General features: G+C 42.7%; 2 protein-coding genes across 4 annotated transcripts in view; one reads left to right on the top strand and one right to left on the bottom strand.

Annotated features, from left to right (window-relative positions):
- The window catches only part of MTOR (mechanistic target of rapamycin kinase), a 62,092-nt gene that overhangs the window by 9,234 nt on the left and 39,963 nt on the right, over positions 1–12,895 (top strand). Inside the window, exons 14-29 of one of the 2 annotated variants that reach the window (XM_027658043.1) lie at positions 512–634; positions 974–1,063; positions 1,149–1,241; positions 1,747–1,881; positions 2,112–2,241; positions 2,371–2,621; positions 3,473–3,514; positions 4,642–4,728; positions 5,279–5,446; positions 6,278–6,390; positions 6,981–7,143; positions 7,392–7,484; positions 8,166–8,312; positions 9,121–9,263; positions 9,852–10,014; positions 10,133–10,278. In XM_027658043.1, coding sequence (XP_027513844.1) covers positions 512–634; positions 974–1,063; positions 1,149–1,241; positions 1,747–1,881; positions 2,112–2,241; positions 2,371–2,621; positions 3,473–3,514; positions 4,642–4,728; positions 5,279–5,446; positions 6,278–6,390; positions 6,981–7,143; positions 7,392–7,484; positions 8,166–8,312; positions 9,121–9,263; positions 9,852–10,014; positions 10,133–10,278 — 2,087 coding nt within the window. The remainder of the gene's footprint in view (positions 1–511; positions 635–973; positions 1,064–1,148; positions 1,242–1,746; positions 1,882–2,111; positions 2,242–2,370; positions 2,622–3,472; positions 3,515–4,641; positions 4,729–5,278; positions 5,447–6,277; positions 6,391–6,980; positions 7,144–7,391; positions 7,485–8,165; positions 8,313–9,120; positions 9,264–9,851; positions 10,015–10,132; positions 10,279–12,895) is intronic. The other variant, XM_027658044.1, reaches the window with a different exon arrangement.
- ANGPTL7 (angiopoietin like 7) overlaps positions 11,216–12,895 on the bottom strand; it is a 5,878-nt gene continuing 4,198 nt past the window's right edge. For both annotated transcript variants that reach the window (XM_027658046.1, XM_027658047.1), the window contains exon 5: positions 11,216–12,663. In XM_027658046.1, coding sequence (XP_027513847.1) covers positions 12,494–12,663 — 170 coding nt within the window. In that variant the 3' untranslated portion in view covers positions 11,216–12,493. The remainder of the gene's footprint in view (positions 12,664–12,895) is intronic.

Genomic DNA, 12,895 nt, shown 5'->3' with positions numbered 1-12,895 from the left:
GAACAGGGATGTCTGATGCTGATCCAGGTAAGGAACAGGGATGTCTGCAGGGAAAATAGGGTACTTGGTATTGAAACTAAAGTGGTGTTAAACAACTGAGATATCTGGCTGTAAAAGTGTGAAGAGTGGGGCAATATCTCCCTTTTGGAAAACAACTATTGCCCAGCTTAGCAGGTTTGAGCAAGTCTTTAGTGATGGATGTTTGGAGTGAAGCTCTATGGATGTATTAGGAAAGGGTAGCAGTTGTTATTTCATGCAGGAGTGCCTTCCACCTGTGTTGAAGAAGAATGTTCTGTGGTGCTTTTAGGTGGTACCACTTCATAAACGTAGATGGTTTTGGAGCCATCTATTCAGTTTTATGCTAATTAATTTTGTCTTCATTTAGACATAAATTACTCGATGGAGTGAATGTAGAGCACCCTCCACAAGTGCTGAGTTTATAACAGAAGAGAAGGAAATGCAAAGAATTTTTGCCTTCCCAGTTTTCACTCTTCCGTCATTTCTTGTGCAGATCCTGACAGAGCTGGAACACAGTGGTGTTGGCAGGATTAAAGAGCAAAGTGCCAGGATGTTGGGTCACCTGGTTTCTAACGCTCCACGCCTCATTCGTCCCTATATGGAGCCCATCCTTAAGGTAAACTTTCTACATTTCCTGGAGACTTGGGAATGAGATGACATGGCAGGTGGTTACGTGACCCTCAGAAGCTGCAGTTCTTTTGCTTCATCATAGCAGGAAAAAACCAGATTGGTGTGGATGTTACCCACAGTCATGCATGTAGGGGACAGTGTAGCCCAACTTGATCCTGGTTTTGCATAAAGTTTGTCACATAAAAGTTTCCATTACAGTTGAAATGCTCACCATGATGCAAGTTGAGCCCCTATGGGATCCATTTCAGGTGTAAAGAAAAGGAAAGATAATTTTGAGTACTCTTTTAAACAAATTCTGATTTGTTTTGTTCTCTGACACCCATAGGCACTGATTGTGAAGCTGAAAGACCCTGATCCAGATCCAAATCCAGGTGTGATTAACAACGTCCTGGCTACCATAGGGGAGCTTGCACAGGTGGGAATACTGCAGGTACCTCTTTGCCATGCTTGTAAAGGTTTTGGCAATGCTGGATGAAGGACTGATTTTTGTCTTTCAATAGGTCAGTGGGCTGGAGATGAGGAAGTGGGTGGATGAGCTCTTCATTATAATTATGGACATGCTACAGGACTCCTCCCTGCTGGCTAAAAGACAAGTGAGTGTTTACAGCTGCACTAAACTTGACAGCTGCTGTGACCAGAACTGTAACAAAATATCCCTGTGTTCCATCATAGCTGCTAAAATGAACCATTAAATCACTAAGTCTCTGGTGGAGTCACAGTGATGGCACACAGGTGAGGGATTGCAGTGCCTGTCTGTTGAGATATAGCACAGAGCTGTTCAAGGAAAAAGAAGGAAAAAAAGAAAAGCTGCTTTTATTGGAAGGCTTGGACTCACTGAACTGAATGCTTATTTGAATTGTACCTCTGAGTGAGGGCAGTTGTGGCAGTCAAAGTCTCAACAGATTTTTGATTATCACTTTCTTCTCTACTGCTTATTGAAAAATGCTCTTTATAGAGGCTTTGGAACCATGGACTGTGGTTTGCACTGTGATCCTAAAGTGCTCCAAGAAACTTTATGGAAGTTGAATGATTGATGGATCAAAAGATGTAATAAATTCCCCGATCACAACTAATCTTCTCTGGGCTTGGTTTTTCCAGGTGGCTCTCTGGACACTGGGACAGCTTGTGGCCAGCACTGGTTATGTGGTGGAACCATACAGGAAATACCCAACTTTGCTGGAGGTGCTTCTGAACTTCCTGAAGACTGAGCAGAACCAGGGCACCCGTAGGGAGGTATGAACATGAACCTGCCACACAACCACTTAGAAAAGCTTTTTGGAGAGAGAGCTGTCAGATAAATGTGTCTGCATAGATTTGGGGCGGGGAGGGAGAGGTCATTGTTGCGCCTGATCATAATACAATGAGTAGAATTAGGAGAGTGAAAGTGTTGAGTCAGTGAAATGACCTCCAGCAGCTGAATGGAAGGCATTGATTTTTTTTATTTTTGGTTTCTGTCTTACCAGGCTATCCGTGTGTTAGGGCTGCTGGGTGCTTTGGACCCTTACAAACACAAAGTGAACATTGGCATGATCGACCAGTCACGGGATGCTTCAGCCGTCAGCCTTTCAGAGTCCAAATCCAGCCAGGATTCTTGTAAGCACCTCAATTCCTTGTTTTGTTTTGAAGAGTTTGCCTCCTCTTCTTAGCAAATTATTGCCCCTGAACCCATATTGAAGACCATTTAATGCAGAGCTGTGACACTCACTGCCTTCTTTCTCCTAGCGGACTACAGCACCAGTGAGATGTTGGTGAACATGGGGAACCTCCCTCTGGATGAGTTCTATCCAGCTGTCTCTATGGTGGCACTGATGAGAATTTTCCGAGACCAATCCCTGTCCCAACACCACACCATGGTGGTCCAGGCCATCACCTTTATCTTCAAATCCCTTGGGCTGAAGTGTGTGCAGTTCCTGCCCCAGGTCATGCCAACGTTCCTTAATGTAATACGGGTTTGTGACGGTGCCATCCGAGAGGTGAGTGTCCCAGGGGCCACTCCCTCTTCCTGTTCCACTGCCCGAAATTGAGAATCCATTCCTTTGAAGAGAATGTGCCTGGCTTTGGGCATTGCTGTGCTGTGTGTTGCTGCCAAGCATGCTGCAGAAGTGAGGTTCAGCTTTGCTTTTTCCCTCCTGTGAGCCTTTAGTAGAATATCCAATGGAAACAATTTTCCTGCTTCTTATTGGAACAGCTGCTTCTGAGCATAATCCTTAGAAGGCCGATGTTTGATTCTGGGTTTTCATCAAGCTGGTCTTGTTCAGGAAAACAGCCTGTGAAGCTTCCAGAGCTTTCAGTGATCTCTGTGTTAATGTGCTGTTGCAAACAGTGTTATTAAATAATAGAGGTCAATGCTTCAAATTTCTGGTGCAACCATGTACTTTGGCTCATCCCTGAGAAGGAAAATTCAATTTGATACAGTCTGCTAACATTCAGAGCAGCGTGGGTGGTGATTCCACAGCAGTGCTTTCTCTTCCTTCCCACTTAAGTTACAGTTTTAGAAGGAAATGAGAACTGTGTGAAGATAATAATGGGACTTAAGGTTTGCCTAACCAGAGATGGCTGCTCTTTGCCAAGGCTTTTCCTCAGGCAGCTGGAACCTCTAGGGTGGGAAGGGCAGTTTGTACTCACTGCTGCTGTGTTTTATGTGGGATGAGTGCTCCCTTAGAATCCCAACCCTGCTATAGAACCACTGTTTTCTCCCAGACTGAACTACTCAGATTGGAAGGAAACCACCTCACACGCCTGGGTTGGCCGAGCTCCTAGACCTGACTGATCTAACTTGCTTGAAAGCTATGCAGTTGTGCACACTCTGTTTAAAAATTTTCAGGTAAAAGAAGATGGTGAAAGTGTACTGGGGAGAAGAGCTGAGGTGGGTACGCGTGACACTAAAGCCTGAAAGAGGCAGGTCCTTGTCCTGTATGTTAAACATCCTCTCACTGCACCAAAGGAAAGGCACAGTACGGGAGCTCAGGGTTCATTTTTGGTAAATGGAGGTGTACTGCTCTCACTAAAGAAGCTGATGTGGTTTCTTACTTAGTTCTCACAAAAATGTTATCTCTTTTTCTGAGCTCCACTTTGTATTTTGTCACTGTAGTCTTCAAAAACTGCATGAACAAATGAAATTTAACATATGATAACTTACATTTTCCTATTTTCCTAGAGGAAAAAAAGGCTATATATACATCAAAGCAATTTAGCCTACATGACTTCATATCAGTTTAAAGAGTAAATTCATTGTCATGATCGAGTGTTTAAGATTGTGTTGTGGCAAAAGAAATTGCAAAACTACCATAGTATATCTGAATAAAACTGTCTCAGTCAAAATTCTTCTTGGTGGTGAAGAATGGATGGTGCAATCAACCATCTTTAAAAAAAAGTGGTATTTCTGGCAAGGACCTGTGTTCCCCAGTAACTTTTCACCAATGTATCTTGGTGGGGATGGGAAAGAGTACAGAAAGAATGTGTACCAGTTTGGTTTGCAGGCAGGGGGAAAAGGCTAGGGGCTAAATTTTTGAAAGCATCCTCCAAACCTCAATTTACAAGGCTCTGTAGTTGTTTGTACTTGCAAGTCTGTTCTGCCACTGTCAATTTGCTGGCACGTTATAAACCCTTACTTGTGTGCTTGACTGTCTGAGGCTTTGGGCTCACAAAATTTTTTTATGCAGGCTGGAGGGGAACCCAACCATTAAACCCAAAACCACTTTTCTTCCCCACCCCACTCCAAAAAAAAAAAAAAAAAAAAAGGAAAAATGAAAACAAAAAATAAACAAAAAACAAACACTCAGGGGAAAAAAAAACAAACCACAAAATGCCACCAAACCCAAACTGCTGAGCTGAAGCTGCCAAGAATTTAGCCCCAGATTTTGAGCATATAGGAGCTGTGCATGCTGTTTGTTTGGTAAATGAGCTTGCAATTGCCTGTGAAACACCGTTTACCCAGTGTGTCTTTGATATTTGAATAAACTACATTGATCATGACACGTTTCTTCCTTCCAGTTCCTGTTCCAGCAGCTGGGAATGTTGGTGTCCTTTGTGAGAAGTCATATTAGGCCCTATATGGATGAAATTGTCACCCTGATGAGGGTGAGTACAACCTTTAAGCCAGCATTTTACTGTCAGAAAAAAAATGGACAGTGTTTTTGTCATTACCAAATATATCAATTACTTCACATGAAGTGCAGAATTGCATGTATTTGAAGTAATAGCTGTATTTTGAACTAACATGTTATTTGAACAGTAATATACGTTATTACCAGCACCTGCAATAAGAGCCAGCTCCAGGTTCTGCTGGTGCCTGAGTTCTTTTCAGTGCTTGGATTTTGTGCACTTGCTACTTTGAGAAATGTAGTTTTAGCAAGAGATGCCTGGAGTTAATAAATAGGTGTCGTTTCACTTAATTTTCACTTGCTGTTTGCAAAAGCTTAGGAGGATTAGGAAAAAATCAGTTGCCCAGAGGTTGTTTTTATCAGCTATAAATATAGTGAAGGTGCAGAGTGTTTTAAAAGCAGACAGTATAGCCCTTGCCTGCAATATTAAACTTCTCTAGAGACTGTCTCCTACAGCTTGCTTTCCTTGTAATCAGTTGAAGAACTGCTGAATATTCTTTTTTTCTCTTTTTTTCTTCCTTCTGTAGGACTTCTGGGTCATGAACAACTCCATACAGAGCACGATTATCCTACTTATTGAGCAAATTGTGGTAGCTCTGGGAGGTGAATTCAAGCTCTACCTGCCCCAGCTCATTCCTCACATGTTACGGGTCTTCATGCACGACAACAGCCAGGGGCGCATTGTCTCTGTCAAGGTCAGTGGGGGCTGCAGCAGCTGCTGGATGTGGGTACTGCCCAGGCAGGTACATGCCCAAAATGCCATGCTCAGCAGGGCCCCTTGCTTGTGTGTTGCAAGCAAATGGGACCCAGTGGCCTCAGCAGTGGCTTGGTGTGAAATGATGCAGACAGCACTTTAAAGTGCAGGGCTGAAGCAACTTCTCACTGGATACTGACTTGTTTAAAAAGGGTCTTGTCTGAGATTTTGAGTCATTTGACTTTGGGTCATTTGGGTCAAAGGAGGTGATTCTCTTCTACTCTGCTCTTGTGGGACCCCACCTGGAGTACTGTGCACAGTCCTGGTGTCCCCAACTCAAAAAGAACATGAAATAGTTGGAGCAAGTCCAGAGGAGGCCATGAAATTAGTAAGGGGACTGGAGCACCTCCCCTCTGGACACAGGCTGAGGAATTTGGGACTGTTTAGCCTGGAGAAGAGAAGGTTGCATGGAGACCTCAGAGCACTTCCCAGGATCTTAAGGGGTCTATGGGGAAGCCAGAGAGAGAGACTTCTCACCAAGAGCTGTAGTGATAAGACAAGGGGCAATGGGTGCAAACTGAAAGAGGGGAAATTTAGGTTTGATATTTAGGAAGAAGTTTTTTTACTGTGGAGGTGGTTAGACACTGGAAGAGGTTGCCAAGGGAGGTCGTGGATGTCCCTGCCCTGGCAGTGTTCAAAGTCAGTTTGGATTAAGGCTTTGAGCAACCTGGTCTAGTGGGAGGTGTCCCTGCCCATAGCAGGGGGGGCTTGGGACTAAATGATCTTCCAGGTCCATTCCAGCCCCTTAACATTCCATGATTTTTCCCTCCAGTTATTGAATGCAATCCAGCTCTTTGGAGCCAACCTGGATGACTACCTTCACTTGCTGCTACCTCCCATTGTAAAGCTCTTTGATGCCCCAGATGTGCCCGTCGTGGCTCGCAAGTAAGTGCTGGTGGCTTTGCAGTCTCTGCTTCCCCTGTCATGTCCAAGTTCTGCAGTGGCTGCCACAGCCACGTGTAGGATGGAACACCACTTAGTTCCTTCCACAGCTTTTTCTCTGTGTTAAATCATTATGGAAGGTTATTTTTGGTTGGACATCACAGCACTGTTGCTAGCTTTTTGGTTTGGGTTTTTTTGTTTGTTTTGTTTTTGTGTGTGTGTGCTTGTGTTTGGTTTTTTTTGTTGTTGTTTTGGGGTTTTTTGTTTGTTTTTTCTGTTTTGTGGGGTTTTGTGGTATTTTTGGTTGGTTGGTTTAGGGTTTTTTTGTGTGTGTGTTGTTTTTGGTTTTTTGGGGTTTTTTTTAAATTTTTTTTATTATTATGACTTTATACTTATTTTCTGGTTCTCACCTGCCAGTATGTTACTCACTGCAAACTGTCCTGCAAGTACAAGCTGCATTAGCAGACTTCTGGTGGCCTGTTTTTCCTATTGCTATTAGTCCTGGGAAGACTGAGCACTTGGGTATTTCTACATCTTTTTTGTTTCTTACACCCTGAGAGATAAGTTCTTCCCTCTTTTTGCTGTGACTTTAGAGCTGCTCTGGAGACAGTGGATCGCTTGACAGAGTCCCTGGATTTCACTGATTATGCCTCACGGATTATTCATCCCATCGTACGAACACTGGACCAGAGCCCTGAGCTACGAACAACTGCCATGGACACCCTCTCCTCTCTGGTGTTCCAGCTGGGAAAGAAGGTAAGATTGTTCTTTGACTTGGAAGCTCACAGAAGGAGGGACTGTCCCAAAGATCAAGGCTTTAACATTGAATTTTTTGTAACGGATTTTAAATAAAACTGATTTTTCTCCTCTTAGTTGTTTCTGGAATGGGGATTTACTGAAATCAAACTGTCAGAATTGGTTTCTTATCAATGAAACAGAGGTGGAATTATGCTGCTCTTGGTGCCACTGAGTAACAAGCTTATGATGTACATTCCCTTGTACAGTACCAGATTTTTATCCCGATGGTGAACAAAGTCCTGGTGCGACACAGAATTAACCACCAGCGCTATGATGTTCTCATCTGCAGAATTGTAAAGGTGAGTTGTCAAGTGTATATATAGTTGTTTGCTTAAGGGCACTTTGGAGGTGTTGTCATGTAGGAACAGATGTAGTTGGAACCCTCACTTCGAGTTACTCATGCAACAAGGAATGGTTGTTGCTGTAATTGTGTGCTAAGAACAGCTTTTTAAGGAGACTTTGAGATTACACTGGGAAAATTATTGTATTGGTATTAAATATTTCCTGTAGGAAAATCACAGCAAGTCCTAGGTAAAACTTAGACTTGTAGCCAATGTCATTAGTATTTTTTTTCTTGTTAGTTCATACATGTGGATTTAACCTATTTTCCCACAGTTATAGGCCTTAAGGAGACCTTGTTATCACAGTTTTTTCTGCAGGATGTCCCACATTTCAAAAACTCAGTACCTGGTGTGCAATTTAATTAGTGTGCAGCAAGCAGCACATTGCTGTTCTCTGCTTACTCAAATAGGCAAGAGTGGTTGTTTTAGGGTGTATTATTTTGGCTTTTTATCCTGGGCAATAGTTCTTAACAGTTACCTTGAATAGCAAAGGGATATCATTGGAGTTCTCTGGTTTATGAGGTGTAATCATTATAACGAAACATGGTTGTTTGCTTCCCAAGTTTTGCTGTAAATGCTCTGACTTTATCCTCTGTTTTTGTATGTGAGTGTATCTTCACTGTAAGCCATTTATTGCAGGGCTACACTCTTGCTGATGAAGAGGAGGATCCCCTGATTTATCAGCATCGGATGTTGAGAAGCAACCAGGGAGAAACTTTGGCCAGTGGTCCCGTGGAAACAGGTCCCATGAAGAAATTACATGTGAGCACCATCAACCTGCAGAAGGTAAGACTGGAGCCCTCACAGCATGAGTTTGCTGCTGAAGGGAGGAGCAGAAGGGTCACAATGAAGGGGTTTGTTCAGTGCATCTGATCTACCTTTATTTACATTGCTTTTCTATTGCCAGTTCTGGACAAAACTGAGGTCAAAGTAGTGCCTTTAGAATTAAAAGGTGCTGAGCAACTTTAAGGATAGGAGCACCTGAACTATCAGTCTGTTAATGGCTGTGAAGTAATCTTGACACTTGCTTGTTATGTGAAGTATGAACAAGACTTTCTAGATCACAGTGAATAATCTCAAATTACTGGAGACATCTATTTTGGAACATCCACCTTTCTTTTATTTTTTGTTTTGCTTCTTTTATGTCTTAGTCCTATATTATCTTGAAGCCAGAGCTTAATAGCTAAACAGTGGCTAGTCTGAACAGTAAATACATGTAGCACTCAGTTCAGTAGTGGGATGGATTGGCTTGGAAATGCTGGACTTAGAAACATAATTCTAAATGCATTAAGTATATTTAAGCTGATGCTTCAACAGCGGCTTCAGCTCTTCATGTATTTTTGTAGAGAAAAGATTATTCATGTTAAATACTTGCCATGTCATGGCAGGAATACATTTAGGGAAGATTTCATAGAAATGAGACTGAAGTACTGCGGATTATCTGGTGTAAAGGTGATGGATTTCAGGGAGCTGAAAAGGGATTCTCAGCGTGTGGTTTGGAGCTGTAAAGCAGAAATGCTGCCTGCTGATGGATTTCTTCTGCTCCTGGATAGTGCTTTGTTTGATAGATGAATTGTCTTCCTTTGTCCTGCAGGCCTGGGGAGCAGCAAGAAGAGTTTCCAAAGATGATTGGTTGGAATGGTTGAGGAGATTGAGTTTGGAGCTGCTGAAAGATTCCTCCTCACCCTCCCTGCGCTCATGCTGGGCCCTGGCTCAGGCCTATAATCCCATGGCTCGGTACAGTATTTCTGCCTTTTCCATTTCATTTGAAATGGCAAATGCAAGCCAGAAATTGTAAGGAAAAAAGAAAGTCATTTCGAAGCTCTTAGGTTTCATAAATAAGAGATAGTTCCTGCTTTGGGACAAATCAAAGAGCTGGCAACTTGATTTCATTTCCACAGTTGGCTGCTCCACAGTGTGTACAATGTGGAATTCTGCATATTAGTCTAGAAATAGCATAAGGCACAAAAGTGTAGCTGGAAAAACAGCAAAGTATGAAATAGTTTTGAGGATCTACTGTGGGGGAATAAAAGTGCCTCTGAGTGGAATGAGCTGCAGTGCTTTTTTGCTACCTGTATGTCTGGAGAAACTTTGAGTCTGATAGCACGAGAGTACAGTATTTCTCTTATTGTAGTATACCAGCCTACTCTGTTTTTTAAATGAAGAAATTAGCTTTATAAAAACTAATCACTGTTTATTGCAGGTAGACACGTAAGTGCATTTTGTAGCTCTTTCTCTGAATAAAAAGGCAAGTCCACTGTCAAACAGACCTTTTCTCATGAACAGTGGATCCCCACCTCTCACTCTCTTTGTGTCCCTCCTCAGAGACCTCTTCAATGCTGCTTTTGTTTCATGCTGGTCTGAACTGAACGAAGACCAGCAGGATGAACTGATCCGAAGCATTGAGCTGGCCCTGACTTCTCAGGACATTGCAGAAGTCACTCAGACACTACTGAACCTGGCAGAGTTCATGGAGCACAGTGACAAGGTAGAGATGCTGTTGGGCAACTCTTTTCTCCTGGTAGCTGGCCTGTGGAAAGGGTGTGAAGAGTTCATGACTACTTTGTTACACTCATCCTGGTTTTGATGCCTGTGCTCCTTTCCAGGGCCCGCTGCCTTTGAGAGATGACAATGGCATTGTCCTCCTGGGGGAGAGAGCTGCCAAATGCAGAGCATATGCCAAGGCCCTTCACTACAAGGAGCTGGAGTTTCAAAAGGGTCCCACCCCAGCCATTCTGGAGTCTCTCATCAGGTAGGACCACAACTCATGAGACTTCTGCTCTTGCAGTAGCACACGATTTAGGACACCATGAGGATTAATCTAGGCAGTTCCTAGGATTTCACTGCCACAAGACTTCTTTGTGGGCTTACTGACTAGCTTGCAGATGAGCACTTGTAACTGCTGAGTTCTGCTCTTCTACAGTGTGGTTAAAATTATGATAGAAGCCCTTGGAAGTTTTGCAGGAAAAAGGTTCTGATTTCCCCCCCTCACCCTTCAAACTCAGTATGGAGTGGATTAAGTGACTGCAAGTCAAGTGAGACAGATTTTTATTTACACTTACATGTAAATAAGTCAGAAAAGTTGAAATTCTTACTTAAAATTTCTCATCAAATTAGCTGATTTAGCTTAGATTTAGCTTAGATAGGTCTCATTATTCATATGTCAAATAGAAGATATTGTAACAAGAGTGTATTGTTTCCTGAGCTTTGTCAACAACAAAGATGTTGGCCTGAAATACCTGCAGAGGATTTGGTACTAAACTACAGGTTTTAAAATGTGAAACTCTGTTCCATATCACAGAGATGTTAACTCTGCTATTTGACACAAACTTATTTGGGTTGAGCAAAAACTTAGCTTTGTCTTTATGCAGTGAATTTTTCAGCCCTCTTATTTCATTGGAATTGTATTTCCCCTTTTTTTCTCCTCTTTTATTCTTTCATCCTTTGTCCTGTCTCGTTTTGTTGAGGAAAATTCAGAATTCAGTGTATTTCCTTTCTTGGTCTCAGTTGCTTGTGCAGCTGTTTCTTTGTGTACCAAAAAGTGGGTTAAGGAGCAAAGAATTGATGTAAAGCAGGATTAAAAATGAAAGACAATTTATTGGAAATGAAAAACTTTTAGAAACCTTTAAAAATCCATTTTAAAGACCACAGTTAAAATAGTTCCAACTATAGTTCCACACAGTTGAAATTTGCAGTATGAATAGCTGAACATATGTAAGGCAATTCCCAAGACACCTTGATCTCCCATTTCACAAAAGACTGAACAATTTAAATTAGATTCAAACTCTCTTTAAGGTGAATAAAAATAGATATATTAATGATAACTATCTTTTCCAACATATTCAAACAATGGTAGGGCTACAGGAGGAGTCTCATTCTTTTTCAACTTTTATTTTTAACACTGTGTTATGTAAGGGAGAAACATGCTGATTTTTGACATAACATCTCTAGGTAACTTGCTGTGGGGGTAGTTTTCAGAATAGATTTTGATATTCCTTGGTGTGGTGTGCTAGCAAACATTCCCTTATGTTTGAGTAACCTTTGGCACTTAGGGATTCTCTGGTGTGTACTCGTGTTTTGCTCGTGGATACAGTGATTTTAAGTGTTGGAGTTGAGGTTTTTTGGCTGGGTCTGGACATTTTTTGGCTCACCTGCTGTTCACTCTTAGCCTTCCTGACCCACATCATGTTTCTGTTCTAACCTGAATGTAATTTGGTGGCAGCCCAGAAAGTTGCTTTCTAGTTTATCAGCATTTCGGGTGGTCTGTGTGGATAGGAATAAACATCAGAGAGCACCAGGGACAAATCCTTCTTCAGGGTTACTGTCTGCTGAGGGCAGCCTCTGTGGGGATTATTTGAGGCAGCAGCAGGAGGTGGCAGTAAAACTTCAGGAGAGAACCAGGACAATGCTAATCAGTCCAACATTTTGGAACGTTGTGGTTTTCCTCTGTGGGAAAGCAAGCCACTTGCTATACACTAAAGAAAGGTGCATCAGGGACACCTCTGGTTGATTCCTCTGTCTTGAAATGAGTATGTAGTTTCGGGGTTTGGGTCCCTCCTGGAAGGGGTTACTCAGCAGTGCTGGCTCAGGACACTGAAGGAAAGGCAGCAAGGAGGCTTTTGCTTTTCAGTCCCTGCCCATCTGGTTAATAATACTAAAGCAACCCACTGCTAGAGAAAACACACCCAGAGGTTTTCTGAAGGTGCTATGAGTGCATTCAGTTCTAACCTATTCTAACACAGTATTTTTTCCCTTTGGAAAGAGCCTGAAGAGGAGGAAGTAGGTGTGAGCCCTGCTGACACTGGTGGCTGTGGCTGGTGCTTGCTGTGCCGCGGTGTTGGGGTGTGTGCCTGGGCCAGGGCGTGGCTGTCACACAGATTAGGTGAAAGGAACAATTACTTGGCTGTCCATTGCCCACCTTCTGTGCAGTGGCACCACGGAGCTGTATAATCCAGCTCTGGTTCCCTCTATGGTTTGAAATCCTCCGGCCGGATCTTCATCTCGACTCTCTTCAGGGAGTAGGTGGATCCGTGCCACCCGTACCAGGTGATGCCATCCATGTTCTTGGTGTGCTCTCCCTTTCGGTAGTAAACCCCATTCAGGTTGGAATCTGTGCAGCAGTTGTACCAATAGCCACCTTGGAAACAAAGGAATACATTCCTGGTGAGCCATTTAATTAAAACTGTATTAATAATAAGAATTATTGCTCTTTCCGGAGGAGAGAGAGCAGAATGCAGCATTTAATCCCTGCAGCCTTTGGCCAGTGGTTAAATGCTTTTAAAAGTTTTATTTGCCTGTTGTGTGGGACACAATAGGGAAATTAAAGGGCAAGATGCAGTGAAGATAATTATCTTTGACAGAACTCAAAT

Source organism: Corapipo altera, unplaced genomic scaffold (assembly GCF_003945725.1).
Source record: "Corapipo altera isolate COAL_440 unplaced genomic scaffold, ASM394572v1 301, whole genome shotgun sequence".
NCBI classification, from domain to species: Eukaryota; Metazoa; Chordata; class Aves; order Passeriformes; family Pipridae; genus Corapipo; species Corapipo altera.
This window is presented reverse-complemented; position numbering and strand designations above follow the sequence as displayed.